This window comes from Channa argus, chromosome 1 (assembly GCF_033026475.1).
Source record: "Channa argus isolate prfri chromosome 1, Channa argus male v1.0, whole genome shotgun sequence".
Lineage (NCBI taxonomy): Eukaryota > Metazoa > Chordata > Actinopteri > Anabantiformes > Channidae > Channa > Channa argus.
Genome location: NC_090197.1, coordinates 30,131,287 through 30,156,241, shown reverse-complemented (window position 1 = coordinate 30,156,241; position 24,955 = coordinate 30,131,287). Strand labels below are relative to the sequence as shown.

The following is a 24,955-nucleotide window of genomic DNA, read 5'->3' as shown; positions in this document are numbered from 1 at the left end:
TTTGCTTTATTATCCCTGCTTTTTTAGCCCGGCTATACACTGACCAGCTGTTGTAAATAAACTGAATTGAAAATCTTGACAGGTTTTGAATGCAAGCCATTAAGACACCTAAACTACATGTTTTCACAAAATTGTTAAGTGATGAGACTTGCAATGAAATTTCAGGCCACACAATATAGTACTTTTTAGACTATGGCTCACGCTGGGCATTCATTTTCATGCAGTTTGTTGGACCAGCTAAAGAGGGCTGCCCTACTTTTGGGACCACTCTTGGTCTTATTTTTACTGTCTTAGAGCTGAAGTGTCTGGAAATGCACAGTGCCTAATATGTGAGCGTTTCTTGAAGTATGTTTGTGTGTGTTTGCACACACTGGAGGGGAAACAAGAACTATGGCACACCATGATGTGGCGATGCATTCAAAAGCAACTGCTCTTTTCTGTAAGTGTTTAAGTCATCCATCACCCAACTGCAACATGACACGAATGCACCGAAAGGAAAGAAATATCTAGGAAATGTGTCACATTGGCTGCATTCTATTAACATGTCACATTGTTCAGTGATTGACTGGCACAGTGGTGGAGATCGTGGAAGCTGACTATCACTGGAGGGATTAGCAATAAATCCTTTTGATGACTTGCAACTACATAACATCCCTTTTCCCTTTAAATCTCTCTCCCACCTTCTTTTCTCAATCTTTTGCATTGTACCACATCTATCCCTCTCAACTCAGTCTGCCAGCTAGTTCTTCATCTCTCCCTCTTTCTTGTTTGGAGCCAGGGGCACGCTAGGCAAATAGACTGCACTCTAACTGCCAATGTAATGATGCTGCAGTCTACTCATCTCACCTGGCTAATTAATACTACAGCTGTCACCCCTGCTCTCTCCTCTCTCTCACACTCTGACACAAATCCACACATGCACACGCACTCATGCATGCAATTACAGGCAGTGACGCATTCTTACAATGGCATTCTACCTACTGTCCCAGCTTTCTCGACTCTCTCTGTCTCCCCCCTGCAGTCTTTTTCTTCCTTTCCACTGTAAAACATGGCCCTGTCAAACTGACATGATACACTGAGCTGCACTTTGAGAGCAGTACAGAAATTGCACTAATCTCTGTGCAGGAAAATATCTCTCATCCAACCAATGTGTGTTTCTTCTTGAACCAGATTTACAAACGGATAGACTGTCTATATTTACTAATAAATATAACACATGTTGGAAAATATCTGTCAAAATGTATATTTCCAACTTAAGGGTTTTTTTACTTTATCTTTTATACTCCATCATAATAGAATTTTATTTATTTTCACCCTTACCATTATGCTTTTTGTATATTCCCATGAAATTTTCAAATAAAACAATTTGCTAATATATTTTATCTCATTTATTCAGGTAGATCAAAATCTCATTTTCCAGAAAGACTGGAGAGCAAAGTATAATCGGTATTAAAAGAAATATAATATAATAAAATCAATTCTCCAATGATTTCCAAGTAATAGACCTTATTACTATTGTAACATTTTAAACACAAAGTAGATTCATGAATGACACGAAATGCACAGTAAATGGATGAGTAATTAGTGTGTGTCTTGACCTCTGAAACACATTGTCTCGCTCTTTCAGGTTTATCTAAAAACAAAATTACTGGTGCAGGGTTGAACAAAATTAATTTGGTGGCAGCCTTGCTCTCCCTTCTTTCTTCTCATCCCAAAGATGATGAATTTGTGAACTGCTTGTGCTTCTCAGGTCTTTCTGGGTCACATACGCTGCTGTGTGTTTCCAGCCCTGTGGCACAACGGAAGTCCTGTATAAACATCTTTTCCTGTAATGTAGTAATTATTTCCTCTTGCCTTCTCTAAAAAAAATTCTGTTGACTACAGGATTTTGGGAGGCTCACTTTTGCTTTTGTTGTTGCAGCTATTTTCTTCCACTTACTGTCCTCTTTATTGCCTGTAGTCCTTTGTGAAATATTGTTGTTCCAAATTGAAATTGATGAGGAAAGAAAACAGTTAGCAAACTTGTCTTCTCATATTTTTATTTCACTCATCGTTCCCTGATTCACTGAGAGCGGAGGTTGATTGCTTCACTTGAAACTCAGTTGACACCAACCTTCGTCCAACCTTCTTTTCACCGTTTTTGTGTTATTTTTTAAATAAGCATGTTAGCATTCTGTAATTAGGAATCTGTCTATATCTCAGATACCATCTGAAGAAGAGAATTGGTCCACATAAGGTACAGTTATTCTTTCTAAAATAATTTAAATCTTTCCTAAGATACATTTTTGTGGATATTTTTTTCTCCTTTTTGGAATGAGGAATAGTTTTTACTGAAGAACCCAGAGTGCAATGATTTTCATTACATGCATGCGCTTAACAGGTATTTTTGCAAAATGATAATGAACTATTCCTCCAAAATCTTCTTTGACTTCAGTAAATCATAGGGCACCAGTGATATAGAAGTTAAAGGCATTGGATTCTTTTTTCATTTGTTCATTTTTCACAAGTGCTTTCTCATCCAGTGGCAGTATCAGTGCTGGCTTTGTTTCAAACTACTTTTTGCTACTTTTCTTCACATTCAGGATTTGCATCATAATTTTATCAGACACATCTGTGTTCACAAAAGTTTGGCTTTCTTTGAGAGTTCACTTGCAGAGTGACAGCGTGGAAACAGCGAAGGTCACCATTTGAGGTGTAGGTGAATGCAAATCACATTTCCCCCTCTCTTGTTTTGCCTGCCAACTTTCCTTCAGCGATCATTGTGTTTTCTTACCAGGATAAATGTTTATTCTTCAGCTTATTATCCTAACATCTTCAAATTGCCATACTTGTTTTGCATCTGTCCTTATCAACTGTTTCTTGCAGCAGATTTGTATGCATCATGTTTTTGTTTGGTTAAAGAAAACCCAGCTTTTAGTCCTCAGAGTCATTCTGTATTCGTTTATTTCTGTGTAGAGCAGAACCAAAGCCATCGGTTGAAATAATCACCTGTCCAGTGTGATAGCTCACGGACTAGATGGACTTGTTCTGGGATAATAATTGTTTATATCATGATTTTGAAATCTATCTTGCAGACTTGAGAACTGTGTACGTCAGAGTCCTTATTAATCAATGCCGGGTAATATCCCTCTGAAAATTGCTAATACCCTGCAGTATAATCTCTTCCTGTAATTTAGGTGTGTGGTCTAAGTAAAGGGTCTTGATATAGGCACACATATGGATTAAATCCTAAAACAATTTAAAATATTTTTGGTATTGATCATATGCATCACAAAAATCTTGGTGGTACTTTCCTAAGGCTAAATTGCATAACTACAAGTTAAAACTAACTATGGGGTAAGGTATTTTGTTGGAACGGTGTGTGCAAATCTCAGCAACCCATATTTTTTCACAATAAAACATAAACAACTGACATTTTACCATTTCATGGAAAATATTAACTCATTTTGAATCCGATGGCAACAACACATCTTTAAAAAAGTTGGAACAGGGCCAACCAAAGGCTGGAAATTAAAAAAAACTAATGGAGGAGCATTTGAGAACTAAATTGGTTAATTGGCAATAGGTCAGTAACATGACTGGGTATAAAAGGAGCATTTCAGAGAGGCAGAGCCTTTCGAATGTAAAGTTGGGCAGAGGTTCACCAATCTGTGACAAACTGTCTAAAAATTACGGATGAATTTCAGGGAAAATGTTCAGGAGAATCAGGAGGAATCTGAAAAAAAATCGGGAAGTGACAAAGCTGAAGGTCAAAACCATACGCATGTGATCTTGGGGCCCTCAGGCAGCACTGCATTAACACAGGCAACATTCTCTTCTGGACATCACTGCATGGGCTCAGGAACACTTCCAAAAATCACTGTCTGTGAACACAGTTAACTGTGCAAACCACAAATGTAAGGTAAAGATGTATTGTGCAAAGAAAAAGCCATAAGTGAACATCAAATTCAAAATGAGCTAATATTACTAACAATGACCTGTTTCCAAAAGACAAATCCCAGATTTGTTAAGATGAACCAATACTTTCTCAAACTCATAGTGCAGGTTTTACTAGATGCAGCCACATGTGTGACAGTGTAGTTTCCAAATTTAACCTACAATATCCTCACCTTTCTCTGACAGGAACTGTTGTTTGCTAGGTAAAACATCACATCTATTTTGTCTTGCCAGCGTTTGCTTTGCTATTTCCTGTGTTCCATGTGGACTACTTTCTCTTTCTCTCTCTCTAAAAATAATTGGCTTGTGGTGTTTGCGATGCTGCTTTCAAGTGCTCAATACAGCTTCTTCCTTGTTATTTAAGCTTTAAATTCAGCTGGTCATGCACTCAAGTACTCCAGGTCATTAATAATGACAAAAAGGGTACTGTAGCTTATTTTTGTGACTCTTGTATATTCACAAACTCAAGGGCAGAGAGCTGTTTGAGCTGAAGTTGCAGAACAATGAGTCTGCATTATGAAATTGCTTTAATTAACTGGAACCACTAACATCCATCCATCCATCCATTATCTACATCGCTTATCCTGGTAAGGGTCTCTTGGGGGGCTGCTGCTGATCCCAGCTGTAACTGGGCAAGGCAGAGCGGGTATAGTCTGGACAGGTTGCCACTGTATCTCAAGGCTGATACACACACACACACACACACACAAAGAGAGAGAGACAATTTCAGACGATAGACATCACATTACTTTACTTACTTTACCACCTACCCATAGTTAAATCATATATGTTCAGCTAAAACAGAGATTAAGTTTAGATAGAGTCCAATAAAAAAGAGCAATAAATGGAAATTGTGTTCATATAAAACACCTGTTCCCGATCTACTGAGCAAAGCAAATTGATGCAAAGTCTTTTTTGCAGCGTATTTCTATATGTTCAGTGAATCCTATATAAATCACCCACCTTCACTCACATACACTTCAGATTTTCCGGTGGATTTATTTCTAATCTAATATCAACATTTTTTTGCGGCTGCTTGCAGAGACATTGCTGATGTTACTTATGAGTAATAGCAATTGTTCCAGCAGGGAAATTACATTTTACATGCATAAGAATTTAAATCCTAGCATCAACATTTGGGAGATGAAGTGGCTGCCAGTTTCCAGTAGGTTATAACTTAAAATTCCCTTGTGACTTATTTTCGTTGTCCTCTAACAGGATCACCAGCATGTAAGTGACACATTTGCAGTAAGAAAATGCTTCCCAAGGGACCCAAAATCATCCAAAACAGAAGCCAAAAGGGGAAAGTTAATTATAGTTAATTACCCTAACTGACTTTTCTTCTTAATTTTGTCCAAAGGTCATGGCTTTCATATGACTGGTTAACACAAACCTTTTTTCTATTTTTTTTTAAATAAGGATGTGATAAAGCTGCCACCACCTAATCCAGTGTCCCTTTTGTTTCAATGGCCAATGGGGTGGCACAGCATGTCAGGCAGAAAACAAGTAGAACGTAAGGTGGAAACGCTTATTATTACTAATTAAAGCAGTAGAATAAACTAAGAAATTGGGAGTTTTTCAGTCTGCTCTTTCAAGGCAGACTAAAAAACTCCTGCCAGTACAATGTCTTGCTGTTGTTGCTGAAGGTTTCTCAGAGGCAGTGTGATGTAACTTGGTGCCAGTGTAAAAAGCCCAAGCCATTTTTGGGAGTTAGGTGCGAAGGTGTGTAAAGTTGTCATTAATTGTGTACAACAGTTATGGTCAGATCTGGATTTGTTTTAGTGATCATACATAACTCTATGCAGGGAGAGAAACGGGGACACTCACATGGGACCAGTACAATGTGGGAGTGCTGAGACAAAGGCAGCAAAAGGTTCAAACCCGGTTACCTCTGTATTTAACTGAGCTGTAGGTTCTGACTAGTGATCCCCGAAAGGCAGCCTTTTTCTCTTTGACCACCTCACAATGACAGAAGAGGATGAATCTGTGTGTCAGTTATGGTCATGTCATTGGCTGCTTGACACACAAAAGTGTTTGAGTCCGAATCGTGTCATGTCAATCATGTATATGTGCAAAGGTAGCAAAAGCAAATTGTGGTTCATCCAACATTACTGTTTTGAAATCGTCTTCTATCCAGTGTGTGTGTTTTTTCTCTTATTGTTTTTGAAATGTCTGTCAGGCTTAAACATAGAAACGCAGTCTTTATCTTTCGTGAATGTGTCTGTGCATATTGTAATATTAGAAATGTGTTCCCTGTCACGAGCAGAGGTAATAGCTAATTTACTTGATCAAAGTACCTCGCTACCTCCTTGCATTTTAATGCAGTGAGTAGATATTCCCTGAGATATTCATCCGCTGTCGATAGAATGAAAAAACCATCCCATGAAAGTGATTAATAGGAAGATAATTATTAAGCACAGAGATAAGGGGTGATAAGTGTTAAAGGGTTAACATCTATAAGAAGAGAAAGTCAGAGACAGAGGGGGAAATGGAGAGAGCGGTCGGGTGAAAGAGGTAAGGTTTTAGGTTTTAAGTCTTGTCTCACTATTTGTGGTATTTCCAGCCTGTGCAGAACACAAAGTGACTGGGGTTACTCTGAACAGGATCCTACAGTAAATGCTACAGTACCTGCAGTTGCTGGTGTTTGCTTTCTTTCATTCACCGTGACAGAAACAGGTGTGTTCCTGGAAAGAAGAAGGCGGATGATTCTTCATCTGCATCAGAAACTTGTAAGCACGCCAAGCTGGCCAGTGTCAGCTCTTGCAGTCTACACTGTCTCCACAGCCCTGACTTGTGATAACATTTTGTGGAAGGACAGCACAGCACTTCAGCTGCAGCTATTGGGCTGTTGTAAATTCCACAGCTCTAATGCCTTCAGACATTGCTATAAATCTGGTTTTACTTTAGCGAATTCCCTTGATGAATAAGAAGGCTACCAGCTTTCACAGAATGCATGATGGTTCTTGGATATAGTATCACTTTAAGGTTAGGAAAATGATGCTGCAAACTTTCAATTGACCCAAAACTTTGCATTACTTATGCCTTTGCTGCTTAACATTGATATACTTTTTTTAAACAAAGGGTCACTTATTCTCATTCCCACTAAAGGTTTGTTTTCCTGAAAAACATACATAGTGATCTGAGATCTTAGAACAAACCTGCGCTGTCATTTTCGCATGAGGACCGTTGTCGTCTCGTTTGTTGTCGCTGTTGTGTCTCGTTATCTCTGCTAGTGTCTAGTGTCACTGCTTGAGAAATACCAGATCGACTAATGCAGCAATTTTGCTCTATTCCCAAGACGGATTACTTTGACAAATCCAGTTTCACTTTGTTTTAGCTGTCAGAAATATAAAAATGAGTTGAGTGAAAAACTCTACTGTATACTGTGCCATACATCTTCCTCTGGCCTTCACAAGCATTTGTCTTTTACATATTGTAGCATGTATAGAGGAGGAGGAGAAAAAGCAGAAATAAAAGGGAAACTCAAGTAAAAGATGAGCAGATTTTTGTTCTAAATTTGGGATCAGCAACCAGGCAACATTGAATTATTAAGTTACTTCCTGCTTCTGTTGAAAGGGTCGAGAGAGGTTAGGTTTCACAGGTCTCATGGTAAGACAGAGGAAAGGGCACACATTCAAACACCATGGCATGCATGCAACATTCAGTGGGGGGCATGTTTTATTTAAAAACTAGGAGCTCAGCAAGCAGCTGCATTACACAACTGGAAGCACCCAGAAAGAAAATAACAAGAAATGTATGACTGCAAACTGGGAGATAATGGCTGGATTTTCATTCTTTACACCTGTCTTCATTTACACAATTGTATAAAATGTATCTTCGAGGTTGGTTTAGTTTTCTTTTTGGTCCCTTACATTTCAAAGGGTTTATGTCTACACTTTCCAGAAATCCTTCTGCAATTAACCGAAGTCTGCCAACTTTTAAAATGGCTGCAAAAAAAAATGTTCTTGTTCACCTTGGAAATTTTAGTCTCTCAAAAATGTATTTTACTAAATATAGCTCCATAGAAGCCCTTTGCAAAATAAAAACCACAATACAAGGCCACATTTAGCCACAAGTACTGTATCTTCCCTTATGTTTAGAGTGCTCCATTGATCTGGCTGCACATTGCCTAAATTAGTTTAAATTGTGTATGGGATCACAGTCCTGGTTCATTCATAATCAGTGTTGCGGTAACCAACTGTTATGCATTATATAGTATATATATTACTTTGCATAGTAATGCAGTAATATAATGCATTACCTAATTAGTAATGTTAACATTACTCTATGCAGTAGTCTGTTACAATGTTCAGATTGTGAGTCCTAAAATTTGTACATATAAGAACACAGACATGCATATTTACCTCAAAACCTTTTTTGTGGGTGTTGCATACAAACACAAAGTATGCACATACATGCACACACAACAAATGCACAGAAAGTTTCTCACCCTGTTTGCCTGTCTTCTGCTGTCAGACTGAGACACAGCTCCTGGGATGCATTTCAATCACCATGTCTAGGAAAAATGAGAGAAAAGACTTCCCTTGATACCTAGCGAAGATAGATTTTCATTTCAATTTTCTGTCCCATCAAGAAAGGAAAGAATGAATGGAAACAGATGTGGCTGAGCAATAAGTAATGTCATTAAAGTAGAAAAGTAATCGTCTCAGACCCGCTTTGAAGTCCACACCGCCAATTGTATTTGGTTGTCTGCGAGTCAGATTAAACAAACCTCTTTGCAGCAAGTTGCTGTCCCAGCCAAGCGGACTTATTGGTTTACACTGAGAACTGATACGTCAAACAATATGACTTTACTGAGAATCCACAGCAACAAACTGTATTTAAATCACATTTGTCTTGAAATCCAATTACAAACAGCATAATGAAAAAATATGTTTCTGTCCATCACACACAACTCGCCATGTTGTTAGGTTCTCGTTACCTCGGAAACTTGGTTTTATTATTTGCTCATCAGTTGTGTAAATGGAGCACTGATATTGCCTTATTGAATCAAAAACAATTGTGCAAAGTGAGCTAACCCGCTGGTTAATCGACTTGCTCAGTTTCTTGCTGTGGCTATAAATGAATAATAGTCAGCGCTCTCTGACTATTTGTGTCAGTATATGAACTTTTATCACACGCCATCTTTGCAAAAATATTAAATAAATGAATTTTTGTTGCGTTATCTGGCATCCAAGATAGGCCCCTACTTATATAATGTAATGTAATGTAATTCATCTTCAGGAAAAAACAGCAATTGATTGGCAAGATAACAAATAGTCATTATACAAAAATGTAAAAGCCTTAATGTGTTCCAAATTAAGATACAGGTGCATTTTAAAATTTAAGTGGATGTCCTCATGACTTTTGCTTTCTGATCTGCCTCCAACCATGACAGAAACAACACCATCCCTCGGCTATCTTCTTTTATTTGTTGGCCAGTTCACTGGAAGTATATCGGCCATTTTGCTCGAAAATAAATTTCATGCCGAGAAAATAGCCCACAATGTGAAGATCATTGAATCAACCTGTCACAGTCTGACCAATGCACTGTGGCATATCTTCTTTTAATAGACCGTTGAGCCTTACGCTGCTCTGTGGTTGCACTGTATTAAATTGGTCTAAATGGCTGCCCTGTTAAGGAGAGAGAAGCAGTTGCTTGGATTTCTAATAATTCATATGGTGTTTGACACTGAAAATTGCCTCATTATGTTATTTGTATCGCATATTTAGTTTCTGAAACGGGAATCAGTGGACATGATAAATGTTTTCTGTCTTGTACCAACCCAGGAAGAGCAGTACTGTATAACAATTAGGTTACAGAGACGAACATTTTAGAAATCTATCTTCATTTGCCAGTTTTCACTCTCTACAGAGTGGATACATTCTGAGTATTACAGAGCTCCACAGCACTGCAGTGCACAGGGAGGGTCTGTCATGACATTCTACACGATGAGAGAACCCGTTTAATCATTTCTGTAAGGCTGATTTGATGTTTCTTCCAATTTGTACATGGTCCTGTGTAGGCAAGCACACATGAGATATGTAAACAGTGCTTTAAAGCTAGAATGGGGATAGAAGCATGCACAATATGTATAATCTAAATCCCTGAGGTTCTATTGAGCAAGACACATGGACTGACAGTGTGCTGAAAATGAGAACAAGGCTAAAAAGCAAAGAATACCTGCAAAACTTTAATATTTGTGTATATAGTATATTTCCTTTTGTTTTACTATCATTTTTAAATAGAGAAAATATGTAAGGAATAAATCTTTGGCTGGAAAATAAAATATAATAGATATGTATGTACAAACCCTGTTTCCAGAAAAGTTTAGACTCAGTGTAAATTGCGCCAAAAACTGAAAACTCTGGTTTTGACACACATGCAGACTGAGGATTTGTCCTGCATTGTCCTGCTGAGAAATCTACTGACTTCCTGAGAAAAGACGTTGCCTTGATGGCAGGATGTGTCTCATTGAAATTCCAATATGTACCTCGTCTTACCACAGGACCTATTGCCACTATCCAGTCCATCTGACATGAGCTTAGACCCAGAGTATTTGAAGGTGTTCCTGCACAGCTGTGATATATGGCTTCATCCTTGTGTAATAGAGTTTCAGGTTGCAGTTCTGGATGCAGTTTGAAGTGACACCTGTTTTCCAAAGTACTCTGGAGCTCATAAGGCTATATTCATCATGGTTGTTTTTCAAGCAATACCTCCTCAGGTCTTAAACTTTGCACATATTCTCAACTGGTTTCTGCCCCTGACTGATGCGCACTGAGATTCCCCTAGAGTTTTTTTTTATTTTTTGTCCAGTGTAATAAACTGTAGATGGAGAAAAAACCTAATTTGCTTTTGCTGTCTTAATTTAGGAAACATTCTTTATAAACTGATAGACAATTCTCTCACAAAATATGGAACAAAATGATAAGCCAACTACCAATCTTTGCTCCCCTCCCCCCCCCCCCAAAAAAAAAACTGAAATGAAACTATTACTAAAACATTTTCCCATGTACATGAAGACATTTTGGTTTGCTCTTATTTTCTTAATGCATACAGTATGTTAATCTTTGTGCACCAGCCACGTGTGTCCTCACATTTTCCTTTGCAGAAATCCATCATCCTCCTGGCAACATATTTATATTTATCCTCTGCTCTGTGCTGCTTTGTATAGTTGTGAGAAATTCACACAATATGCGTGCTCACACACAGGCATGCACATGGAGTCTCTTCCTGTCCTCTTTTAATTAATGACTGCAGTGCTAATTAGAAGGCATGCAGCTCCTCAGTACCTTCCTACTGTCTCTCATCCAGTCTTAGAGTCACTCCTTCGAGCTTTATGAAGTAACACTCTGATGTGTTTTGATCTCTGCTGGGAGCAGCATAGGCAAAAGAAAATCAGTGTGTGTGGGATGTAATAACCTTATATACTGCACAGTGTTATACATGACAAAGAAGTAATTTTTGTGAGGCTCATGGCTGCACAACATGAAGGGTAGGTCTTTGCGCTGTTTACAAAGCTTTGCATAGTTGTATTTTGTTCTCTGTTGCCTCTCACTTTTTTCAGTTTAGTCATTGTGGTATGCTTCTTCGCATTTAATTAAGGACCATATTACCAACTAAGGCAACTGAGCTAACTGAGCTACAGCCACCCCAGACCTGCAGGAAAGTTCAACAAAACAAGTCACGTCATATATAACAAAAGACAAAAATGCTGGCCAGAAATTCCCAAAATACAAATAATTTAAAGTATCTGATATTCAAAGTAGAATACCGATTATGTAGAGACCATAAAGGTCATATGTTCCTGCCTCATCCCATCCTAAAAGGGCATGTCCTGAAATAACTGGACCTTTTCAATCATACACTATATTGCCAAAAGTATACGCTCACCCATCCAAATAAATTAATTCAGGTGCACAAAGCAAGGTCCATAAATACATGGATGAGTGAGTTGGGTGTGGAAGAACTTGACTGGCCTGCACAGAGTCCTGACCTCAACCCGATAGAACACCTTTGGGATGAATTAGAGCTAAGACGTGTATTATGCGAGCACTGTGTATTATGTATTTCATAAACACACTCCTAAACCTGGTGGAAAGCCTTCCCAGAAGAGTTGAAGCTGTTATAGCTGCAAAGGGTGGGCCGACATCATATCAAACCATATGGATTAAGAATGGGATGTTACTAAAGTTCATATTGGTCTAAAGGCAGGTGAGCAAATACTTTTGGCAATATAGTGTATGTATATGCACTGTTAATAATGCTGGTGAGGTTATGAAGTCGTCATGGTCATTGGTTAGAATAGAGAACAAAAGCAATTTGGTTAGGTTGAAGGGATGTTCCTGGTTGAAATAAACACAGTAACTTTGAAACAAACAGTTTTCTTCCCGGACTTGTATATACAACTGTATACTGCAAGTGCTAACTGCTAAATACTCATTGCCATAGTGAACAACAAATTGTATTATTTTGGTTGTCAGTATCTTTCCAGATCTGCACACCACTAATATTTAATTCAACTCACTGTATCTGTGATGAACCCTCATCACCTTTCTGCATTACAATGTGGCACTGTAGAGAACAGTATCCTACATTGCAATTGGACATCAAGATGCATGTTTTTGTCCAAAACCTAAATTGTCAATTCTCTGCTGCAGGCACATTGCACTTTAAACCTGCTAAGAATATTTTGCAGCATGTTGTTGGTACACAGGTACACCCAGATGTGGGTATTGTGGTTGTGTGAAAAGTGTGATTTATTATTTTTTGTTTGTTTATATAGAGTTAACATCAGTGTCAGAGGCTGTCATCTCACCATATGTCTCACCCTTTTTGCCCCCCTCCCTTTCCCTCACAACAATAAGGATGCTCTTTAAGGGTGCACAGTAGAGTGCATCCTTCCCAGCCTACTGCAGCTCATTTAATAATTGAAAATCACTCACCGTAGATGAAAGACAAAAAAAGGGGAGCTATTATCATTCTGTAAATCCTTTGATATGTCACACCACATTTCTTTGAAAGCTTGATCTCTGTGCACAGCTGTGGTGTTTTATCTGGCTGGACGTAGATGTTCTCCCAGTTGGGGGTTTCCAGAAGCGGGGGCCACTGGGATATGTATATGTGCTCTGCTGGCAGCTTGTCAGAGCAGATACAAGTTAATTCCAGCGGTGTCAATGAAAGAAAGCCACAGGGGTAAACAGGGGATGAATTAAGATGCAGTTTGGGTAGACAGGAAAGCTGAAACTTAGTGAAACAGAATAGTTCTAATAGTGATTGAATGATGGATTGAGTTGATACCGTAAGCTCAACTTTACATGGCTGGCACAAACTACCTTTAATTTTATTTGCATGTGTGAGACTTATTTTCTTCAAGAGAAACAGAGAAATACAGAACAGCAAGGTAGGTTTAAATGGCCAGAGGCAAAGATTGATATCCAAACCAACCAAGGCATCCAATTAGGCTTCACACTGCATATTGACATTTTAGCTATTTCTGCCCAATATACCATACACTTTCATATCTTTATAGTGGTATATTTATTGACCTATGTTTTAGACCTAGAGAAGGTACTAAATGATCTTCGCCTGTCTCTCACAGAATCAGTTAGAATCCACGTGTCTTCAGGTAAAGCAGGGAAACCATTAGCAGGTTTTGTCTACATCAAAGCATAGTTCTTAGTCCTTGTTATTTTAGGGCAGCGTTTTACATTTTGAGTTATGGTGTGGTGTCTTTTGTGAACACTTTCCATGACCACACTAAGAACCAGAACCTTGTTTATTCCCACACAGAGAAAGGTTACAGGGTCTTAGTTAAAGGGCATCGGATGCTCCTTTGGTTCTGCAGTCCCAATTTGTGATTTTGACAGATGTCTTCTTCCAGAAAATTGCAGTTTTCAGGCTTTAAAGATCTGCTCCTTATTAATTTCTTCCTGTCAGCTTGCCTTACTTTGCACTTTTGGAGAATTTGGATTGCTTTCATAAGGACTGAGCATTGTCTTCGTTTGTCTCAAAGCATGAGGACACTTATTGCAGCTCTTGCATTTCCATCAGTTGTTTTGGCTTTTTTTCACTGACACTTGTGTTGTACCCGAATCACAGACTGACGTTTTATTTTCCTCCTTTTCTCCATCAGGTGTCGGGAAGGCTACCAGGGAATCCGCTGTGACCAGTTTCTCCCCAAGACAGACTCCATCCTGTCGGACCCAAGTAAATGTCTATGATTTTTACTTCCAACATCCGTCATTAGACAACAACATCCAATTATACTGTATTAAAGTAAACATGGGAAAACAGAGGTGGTCATATAGCTGATGCTCATATCATCAGAACATTCAAATGGAGGAACATTTACTTCTCACCGATATGCATTATTAGGATGCTAGGGATATATATATATTTGCTCTTTTTATGTGAAATATATGGCTAAAAATGATATTTATCTTGGAATATACATTTAATTTCCTTTACCAGATAGTAGATTTCTTGTGGCATCTCAGTTCCTGAACAGAAACCAGCAGGGCTCCGGATCTAAAATTAAAAACCAATGCTGTTACATGTACTGATGCACATATTAAATTAAAACAATATGCAAGCCAGTATATATATGTAATATATGTATATATAAAATATATGTAATATATCTATTCCCTGACAAATTTAACTGAATATATTTATCGTATACTGATGAAAACCATGTAAATTACACAGAAAAATACTACATAATCCTTTATTTAAATTTTAGGTTTACACTTCTGTTTAAGTAACAACACTTGATTGTTTTAGAGCATTTTATCCTTTTTCTGTTGTTCTCTTTCGCGATACAAACTCACAATTTTCACCATATTACTTTTTCATTCTCTAATTACTGTTCCTCTCCGACCCAGTCCAATGTCACTTCTCTTTGTGTCTGTATCTCCCAAAGACACACTACTCTCAATGTCATAGCTGAGGGACGAAAACAAATTGCCCTAACGTCTGTCCTTAATACTCACTATCTGTGCCATATTCATTTTGCCATTCCTCTCAGCTCATTGCAAAAAATATGCAACCTTGTCAGTGGGGCACAAACTTTGTGTAGCATAATTGCTTATCTGTGACTTTTCTAATAGAAGTCTATGCGCTATAACTGCACCATTAACTGTAAAAGAACAATGCTTCACTTTCTCAGAATTTTTACTTTGTATTTGTCTAATGTCAAAAGGTCCTCTGTCTGGTAATAACATGAAATTAAAAATGTGCCATTATGAATATGAAATTTTCTACTTGGTTGCAAGTGTGTGCCATAAATGAGACGTGTGGCAGCCTTAATGTGGCAAATGCAACAACACTCTTATCACTTGCTCTTTTCTTAATTCCTTTAATTTCCACATCATTAATTAAGTCTCCATAACAAGGGTTCTAATTCCATGTATAAGGGTAATTGTTTATTTGTTTGCACACTAAGCTTACTGACCTGAATATATTGGCTGCTTATAGCTGTTACCATCCTCATCGCGTTAACTATTTGTCGAATGTCAGATGGAAACAGTTGTTGATCATTTTGCTGTTGTATTTCTTGATGCTAGTGAAGAAGCCTAATCCCAATTAATAGTTTATACCTCTACCCCGCATTTTAAAGTGCTCCCTCATTGTTTAATATGCCTTCAAAGCAGAGTTATAATAGGTGGTGGTTGGATTATGTCCCTATGAAAAAGCACAAATGGGTGGTCTTGCTTGCTGCGGAATCCTAATAAAACCACAGGCACACCTTTTTAAACTTTTTCTAGAACACAGATGCCCACGTTACTGCATTATGTTAGTAGTAACAGATACAAGCCCTTCTCCTATTCTGCCTGCCTGCTCCGCTTTTAATGGAGCAATGTGATGTTGCAAGGATTAAATATAATCTGCAAATCCAAACATGATTTCAGTGGCTATGTTAGACTTAGTTTGATAACTGGCTTACTGACATCAGGTAAACTGATATTAGCATTTTTTTTTTTTCTGTTCAGAACAATTTACATATAACATGAAACAACTTTACAATAATATAATTGTGTAGTTTATTTCATACTTCACTGTCAGTTAAAAGAAATTATGGAGAAATACTGATTTAACATAACTCTGTTTTGAGTTTTCCTCTGAAAACCAAGGGCTACATAGCCCTGACACCCCCTCACTCCTGATGTGAATCGGGACATCACTACTCTATATGTGAGTGTACAAAACCAAGTTTCAGGGCCAAGGAGGAGAATTTGGGGGCAGAGGGAGCATTTATGCTCAGATACCTAATGGAGTTCTGTCAATACCAGTCCGATGATGTTACAGCTTAATTAAACAAGGAACATAAAGTCACTTGGAAGGTAAAATACAGCTTAATGCAACAATTTACTCTTAAGAACCATCCTGGAAAATTGCTGCACTGTGAAATCAAGTATATTGTCCGCAGGAACAGTTTTCAATCAAAAGCAGCATTTTATAGCTGAGGTTAACTTTAAAAATGATGTGAAAAACAATTTTTTTTGTGTTTTATAATAACATGCTCAAGGATATCCTCTGTAAACTCTTAAGGGTTCAGCAGTGCCCCATATAACTCCAGGGGTGATTGTAATTTTGACAGTACGTATATGAGCTCTGCTGAGTTTTAACATCTAGTAAAATGTTGAAAATGTTAAAAAAACAGCCCAAGAACCAAATTTTAACCATAACCACAAATTGGTTTTCTTGCCTAGTCAGTTACTGATTATTAGTCGACGGCACAGTTTCAGGTGAATTTCCATATAAATTGTTTGGAAACCACGAAGTCATTAGTGGGGAAGAGAAAGGAAAGTCTTTTCACTTTTTGGCTGAACCCCCAACACACAACCTCAACATCTTTCTATTTGTATCCGGTTTACCTCACACGACTTTCCCTCATTCATTCCTGATCCCATTCATCTGCAACTTTTTCTGGCTCTCTGCCAAATCTCTGTGCTCACTTTATTTTCTGATAGTTAGATTCGATCTGCCTACTTTTACAACATCCTTCTTGCTTATTTCAGTCCCTCGCTTAACTAAACTTGTTTATTTCTCACAATTTCCTGTGCTTCGTTCTCTGCTACAAAACACTGTCATAAAGCCTATGGATTTCTAGTTTCATTAACATTGGCTTTTTCTTTCTTCCTGTTTTCCCCCCGTTTTATTCAACTACTTCCTGCCTCCAAAAGTTGGTAAGTGCAAAGTTGGAAAAGAAGAGTGGCAGATTGTGGCCTCCCTCTTTTTTCCCTCACCCATCAGATAATCTTGTCACAGCATCACTGTCCTTGACTCCTTTGCTTGCAGCTCATCAGATCCTAATTTCCCAGGTTACCTTTGTGTCTCGTGCTTGAGCTTGCCTTAGTGTTGACATCCGTGTTCCCTCTTCCAAATTTCCCCACAGACAGCCCCCTCTCGCCCCCATCTGTTTCTTACTAACCTCCTCCGTGCCATCCTCTTCTCTACATGCATCTTGTCCAAGCGTCGGACCTTATCCCTTCTCCCCAGCCTACAGTTCTCCGTCCAACTCATCTCCTAACACTAAGTGGCATGGGCCTCAGATGGACTGAGACATGAATTGTGCCAGCTAAAAAGGTTCACCAGCAGGGCAGATAAATGTTACGAAGGACCTCTGGCATGTTGTGGTCTCGACGGAAGAGAACGAAAGACATTAGCAAAGAGAATGGAGGATGGATGAAAGTGGACATGTCTTCTGAGCTGGGCACTGTCTCAGGATCCCAGAGGACGAAATGAGTGTCATGGCTCCAGTGGCAATGCAAACAGAATGACAGTGTGATACAAGGCAAGGCAGGGAGATAAAATGAATATCAAATGCATCACGTGAATAGAGGGTATTGAAAGGAATACTAGATTTAGCTAGCAGTTTCAACAGAAAATGTTTGGGACAACATAATAACAGCCCTATTACAGTTATATCTATTAGTACTTTTAAGTTAATCAATCAGCCTTTTGCTGTAGGCTACACAAATAGTGGAAAATTCCCCCAACAAGTCCTGAGAGCATAAAGTGTTTGTCAAACTCAAAGTTCAAACACAATGGTTTTCAGTATGGAATAACAGAGAATGTGGACAGTTACTGAAGTCCATTTACAAATCTATGCTGTGCACTCAGGCAATGTTGAAATCCACTGAACAATTTTCAGTGGCCTTTATTTGCTTTAACAAAAGTGTGCAACCATAAATTACAGAGTAAATAAATAATTATAAAGCGATATATTTATTTATAAAGATTTCAATATTTTATTCAGTATATACCTCATATGATCTTATTTACAGTTGGGAAATTTTACCACACTTAAAAGTTGCTTGAACTGAAGGACTAGTTAGACTAGTTATTAACTAGTTTATAGACTAATCATTTCCACACACTAGTGTAAACACCATTCAGCTTTTAGAGGAGCGACTCTGTTTCTAATTATATTTCTAACATGTGTCACACCACAGATTCAAGTTAGGCTCCAGAATCTCTCTTATTGTTGTTGTTATTATTAATTTGTTGTTTTATCTATTAAACCACAGTATCTAATATGGTACCTAACAAAACAATCTAATGCAACAGCAAAGGGACAAAAGCCAGTGTCTTCTTGTGCCAGTGCCAAGTCTCGATAAATGCATTTGGTTTTGTCAGGAAGGGCATCCGATGTAAAACACATGCCAAATTAAAAATGCGAATCATGACTTTCACACAGAAAAGGACTTCCATACCGGATCAGTTGGGGATCAGGTTAACAACGACAGCCACCGGTGCTGTTGACCTACAGGGTACCGGTGGAAATTGGACTACTGTCGATCGAAGAAGGAGAGGAGGAAGGCGTGTTCATAAGCAGAGAGAGAAGAGGAAAGCTAAAAATGTAGGACTGACATTAGGGACTTTGAATATTGGGACTATGACAGGGAAGGCTAGAGAGTTGGTTGAAATGATGAAGAGAAGGAAGGTGGATATACTGTGTGTCCAGAAGAACAGGTGGAAAGGTAGCAAGGCTAGAAGCTTAGGAGCAGGGTTCAAGTTGGGGTCAGACAGGAAGAGAAATAGAGTAGGAGTTATCCTGAAATAAGAGTTTGTAAGATACGTTCTGTAGGTGAAAAGAGTATCAGACAGGTTGAAGACTCTGACGCTGGAAATTGAAGGCATGATGTTCAATGTTGTGAGTGGTTATGCCCCACAGGTAGGATGTGAGTTAGAAGAGAAGGAGAAATTCTGGAGTGAGTTAGATGAAGTGATGCAGAGCATCCCCAGAGGTGAGAGAGTGGTGATTGGTGCAGATTTCAATAGACATGTAGGTGAAGGGAACAGAGGTGATGAGAATGTGATGGACAGTCTTCAGGACAAGAATGCAGAAGGACAGATGGTGGTAGACTTTGCAAACAGGATGGAAATGGCTGTAGTGAACACTTTCTTCCAGAAGAGGCAGGAACATAGGGTGACATATAAGATCGGATGTAGAAGCACTGGACAACAGGTGGACTACTACAAGTGACTGTAAAGCATTGGTAGGGGAGAGTGTAGGCAGACAACACAGGATGGTAGTGTTTAAATTGACTCTGGTGGTGAGGAAGATGAAGAGGATAAAGACAGAGCAAAGGACGAAGTGGTGGAAGTTAAAAAAGTTAGAAAGTTGGGTAGTTTTCAGGGAGGAGCTGAGACAGACTCTGGATGGTTTGGAGGTGCTTCCAGATGACTGGACCATTACAGCTAATGTGATCAGGGAGATAGGTAGGAGGGTACTTGGTGTGTCATCGTGAAAGAGGAATGTGGACAAGGAGACTTGGTGGAGGAATAAGCAAGTTCAGGACTGTATACAGGGAAAGAGGTTAGCTTAGAAGAAGTGGGATGCTGAGAGGACTGAAGACAGTAGACAGTAGACAGGAGTACAGGGAGATGCAGCGTAAGGTGAAGGTAGAGGGGGCAAAGGCCAAACAAAGAGCGTATGAAGACTTGTATGGAAACCAAAGAGGGAGAGAGGTGGATTTATACAGAATGGCCAGACAAACAGATTGAGATGTGAAGGATGTGCAGCAGGTTAGTGTGATTAAAGATAAGGATGGAAATGTATTGACCGGTGCCAGGAGTGTGATGAGAAGATGGAAGGAGAACTTTGAAGAGTTGATAAATGAGGAAAATGAAAGGGAACAAAGAGTAGAAGAGGGGACTGGTGTGGAGCAGGAAGTACCAAAGATTAGTAAGAGTGAAGTGAGGAAGATGTTGAAGAGGATGAAGAGTGGAAAGGCAGTTGTTCCTGATGACAAACCTGTGCAAGTGTCTAGGAGAGGTGGCTGTAGTTTCTGACTAGTATGTTTAACAAGATCTTGGAGAGTGAGAGGATGCCCGAGGACTGGAGGAGAAGTGTACTGGTGCCCGTTTTTAAGAACAGGTCAGATGTGCAAAACTTTGGCAACTACAGAGGAATAAAGCTGATAAGCCACGCAATGAAGTTGTGGGAAATAGTAGTGGAAGCTAGGCTAAGGGCAGAGGTGAGCATTTGTGAACGGCAATATGGTTTTATGCCTAGAAAGAGTCCAACAGAGGCAGTATTTGCTCTGGTGATGGACAGGCTGACAGATGAGGTTAGACAGGAATCTCCATGGACTATGATGTTTGCAGATGACATTGTGATCTGTAGCGAGAGCAGGGAGCAGGTGGAGGAAAATCTAGAGAGATGGAGGTCTGCTCTGGAAAACAGAGGAATGCAGCTTAGCCACAGTAAGACAGAATAGAATGTGTGAAATAGAGTGATCCAGGTGGAACAGTGGATGTAGTGAGAGGACATGAAGTTAGTTGGTATGAGAGAAGAAGATGCAGAGGACAGGGTTAGATGGAGGCAAATGATTCGCTGTGGCAACTTCTAGAGGGAACAGCCCAAAGAAAAAGAAGAAGTCTAACACAACAATCTGTGACTTGCGGCTTCATATTTATAGTCAACATGGTGTTTTTGTGTTAAGAGAAAACCTAATGTAAATGGCTGCTTATAAAAGGCTGCTTATATAGCCCCTTTGTCCAATCTAGCTACAGAAAGAAGTGTATTTGTAATTGCAGTTTAGTTGTAAAGAAATATCATCTTGAGGACACATTTTGAAGAGAGATTTAAAGGTATTGAGGATTTTCTGACCCGGGCTGCCTTGACCAGGTGCACCAAAGATCAAAATCTTCCTTATCACTTATGGTCATGTGGTATAAATCCAGTGGCTTGAGGATTTCAAGTCAAAGCAGAAGCAAGCCATCACATGCACATCTATCTCCCATTGAGTAGGAGGTCAAAGAATAAATTAAAGGTTTCCTATGACTACCTTTCAAAATAATTTTGCACCTGCTAGAAATGCCAGCCAAGACTTGACAGTCCAAACACTGAATGATTACAAATTAGTTTGTGAGCTTTAAGATCACATTTGAGCTCATAGAAGTTTAAAAAGGCTGTGATGTAGCTATGAGCCTTGCAGACCTGAGCACATTTTTAATGTCCAATGTGTAAAACTACAGCTACATGACTAGAAGAGTGGATAATGGGCGTTGAGTCATTAAGTTCTCAAAGTGCTGACAATGCTCAACATCTAATTTATAGCCAAGCTCCCTTGATGGGATGTGTTTGAGATCAAAGATTTGTTTACGTTCCCCGTGAATCTGTCAAAGAGCTACAAAGGCTTTTTGTTGTCATCCTTACATGCAGTATGTCACATCTTTTCATTGCTGAAGAAACTGAGTTCAAACTGCTTTTGTTGTCAAGACATCTTTTGTTGTGCAAACTGGGAGGTTGCACGTGGCACTACCCACTCTGAGGAGCACACAGGATAATACAGCACTCATGATGTAATCCAGATTAGACTCAGACTTTATTCTCTGTGAATAGCATTCCATGTCCCCTCACCCTTACCTGAGTGTCTTTCTTTTCTACTTTAATCATCTACATAGCCCTTCCACAATCATTATCTTGGCCACATTAAAAAACCTATCCAACCCTTCTAAATTGAATGCCTGGGAACTGAGAAAGTGTAGTTTTACGACGCAGTAAGGCTCAGTAAAAATCTGTATGTTCTCATGTACAGCACATGCATCATATCACACGCCATATATACAGAGAGAGAGAGTGTTTTCGAGATTTAAATATGAAGACATTTAATTCACACTATCTTTATGACATCTGATTTCATGCTTGGCAGGTTTTTGTGCACCACAGATGATAACATTGCAGTAATCATGCAAATATAATTTCCCTGAGAAAACAACTCCTGTATTTCATGTTGTGTTGCATGTTTCAATCCAGACGTTATAACAGACAAATAAAATGTATCATTACATGTTTTCATCAAGGGCCAATTCACCTTGGATGGTTACAGTAATGTTCTACTGAGCATGTCATATTTATTCACAACTTTGCAAATACTAACACATTCCTGCCTCATAGTGATGCTCACAACAGAATTATTTAGTTGACAGGACATTGTAGGAATGGTCCTTAAGCAAAACCAGTACAAGCTCCAGGGTTATGCACGTTAGCTGGCTATAATTTGATCTGTTCATCATTGTTATTATTTTAAAGTACTAAAGTTAGAGTACCTGCCAATATCGAGTACTGATACTAGTATTAAACTATTTTGCTTCTAGCATGATTTGCTGGACAGTAAAATCCTCATCAACACCGACAGACACTGCTGGTCCAAATAGTAGTCCGGACACATATGAAGACTAAGGCTTTCAAGGACTGGACAGTTTACAGTTAAACACTGTTTCCACAAACGGTCTGGAAGAACGAATAATCTTGTGTGTTCTTCTGCAAAAACGAATAGGGCAGTGACCAGGAGCAACCTTTGCTGAAAAGACCAAAAAAACAAAGCACAGATTTGAGTTAAGATGCTGGATGGAGAGCCGCAGACAGTAGTAAAATTAAGCCAGCTTTAAGTAAACTTCTAGTTACTGTAGATCCCCCTCAGCAGTTGCTGAGATCCGTCAAAGATATTAAACTAAAGCAATGAAACGTGAGTATAACTGTTAGGAGCTGCATGTTAGGACTTTAACAGAGCAGAGTTTGACTTTGTCAGTTATCTAAAAACAGCTCAAAATCCCATTTTTCTACCGCCACCTACGTGGAGGTTGACATTGTATTGGGTGAAGTATCAACAAAGCAGTATCGATCATTATCATCATCGATTGTACAATCTTGTCAGTTCTGTGCCCACCACATGTAAATGCATTCTCTATCACTGCGGACTGTACAGATCACACTGTAAGTTACATTTACCCTTTGGTGTTTGACTTGTAATTAGTTAGAAAGCTGTGAAGCCTCAGAGCTCTCCTACAGAACGTCCTCGGTTTAGGTTTCATAAGCCAAGCTGGCACAATTCTTGGAGTGCATTTGTTTGCGTGTTTGCACAAGGCATTGTGTTTTTTCTCTGCTCTAAATTTTTAGCATTTGTGTTTCTGCGTGGCTGCCTTTCCATCCTAACATTCACAAAAGTGAAAAGTCTTGGGAGACATCTTGTTAAATTCACACCACCATCTGAAAATTAGAAAGAAAGGAGCTGGTTTAACACTCAGAATTACTTGACGACTCTGGCATCAGCTGTGGTAGCTTCCCTCTTTACACTGACTCATTGTAGCAAGGCAAATCCAAACAGGTTATGGATAAAGAACTATCAAGTCTGCGGGCTTGACAGCCTTAAGACACCAAGGCCAGAGGGGGGTCTAAGATATTATGGTTCTTAAGATGGGGAAGCTGTGTGTTTCTTTAAAGCCTAACAATTTACCAGGAGCATATTGAAACCCTTTGAATCCTTAATGAGGATTTCTACTTTACATTACCAGAAATATGAATCTCGGTTTGTATGAAGCTCTAGTTTAGCTCGTGTGTGTCTATGGTGATGAAATACCAACATTCATATCTCACCCATTAAAACAACGAAAGAATTCTGTTTTTGACAGCAGGTATCTTTGAAACCAGATAAAAATAGTCATATAGATTAACAGTGTTCACTATCTTGCATGGGTTTATTTTACTCATCTTAATATAATCTACTGTATATCTCTTTCTTCATTTCCATACTATAATCTTTCTTAGATGGTCCATTTAAATTATACATTCTTAGTCATTCCAAGTTGATCCAGAACATTTTTCGTGTAAAAGCCTTGTGTTGTCCTTTTATTGGCCTACAGCCCAGTCTCTAGCCACCCCAGGTACCTGGTTAGTACTAGAGGAAGGTGTCCATCAGTTAGAGCATCTGACTCCTACCCTTACTGAAGACGTGATTAGTTAGCATTAATCTAGCCTCGTCCGCAGACAATGGGGAGTTTTTCCCTATTCACCAGTGTTGGAAAAGCGACAAGGGCAGGCAACCGGTTGCGTGGCCTCGTTTGCGTTTGTCCTCAACTGTTTTGTCAATTAGTTTAGGGTCATTTAATAAAGGGGCAGAAAAAATGTGCACTTTCATGACCAGAAGTATTATAAACCAGTCACTCAAAGTGAATGTATAATTTTGTTTGTGAAAATCACATAGGCATGGCACCAAAGATTAAGTATAGTGCATTAACTTACAGGCATTTGGACATAGGGATTAAAATGCAAACATGTAATTAGTAACCCATTACTGGCTACATTGAAATGGGTTTAGTTAGTTCCACATATTGTGTTGGTAGGTGTTAGTTTTTGTGGTTTTCCGGTATAAACAAGTGAAAAAGCCCTATAGCTCACAATATATCAAACAGTCAAACAGCTGCTGTGGTCGCTTGGCAGGGCCACCACAGCTTCACCTTCAGTACAATCACATTCAAAGACCCTGCTGAGAGCAGTGCAGCAGACACACTACGGAGAGAGGGTGAAAGATCATGAGACGATAGAACAAAATGGAAGACAATATAGTGGATTCACAAATGGTAAGGATGAGGGAATCTGGACCAGAGGAGAGGGGACAGGGTCACTGCCTCTGAGAAATTTCTTTTATGGGCTTTGTCCATGTGGAGTTCTAACCATTTTCTTTGTTGACTGCAGCAGATTTCCATGGTGTGCAGTGACCAAAG

At 39.0% G+C, this 24,955-nt stretch overlaps 1 protein-coding gene across 6 annotated transcripts in view; it reads left to right on the top strand.

Annotated features, from left to right (window-relative positions):
- The window catches only part of LOC137131256 (pro-neuregulin-3, membrane-bound isoform), a 314,148-nt gene that overhangs the window by 232,485 nt on the left and 56,708 nt on the right, over positions 1 to 24,955 (top strand). For all 6 annotated transcript variants that reach the window (XM_067512281.1, XM_067512299.1, XM_067512290.1 and 3 more), the window contains one exon: positions 14,073 to 14,146. In XM_067512281.1, the coding sequence (XP_067368382.1) occupies positions 14,073 to 14,146 (74 nt within the window). The remainder of the gene's footprint in view (positions 1 to 14,072; positions 14,147 to 24,955) is intronic.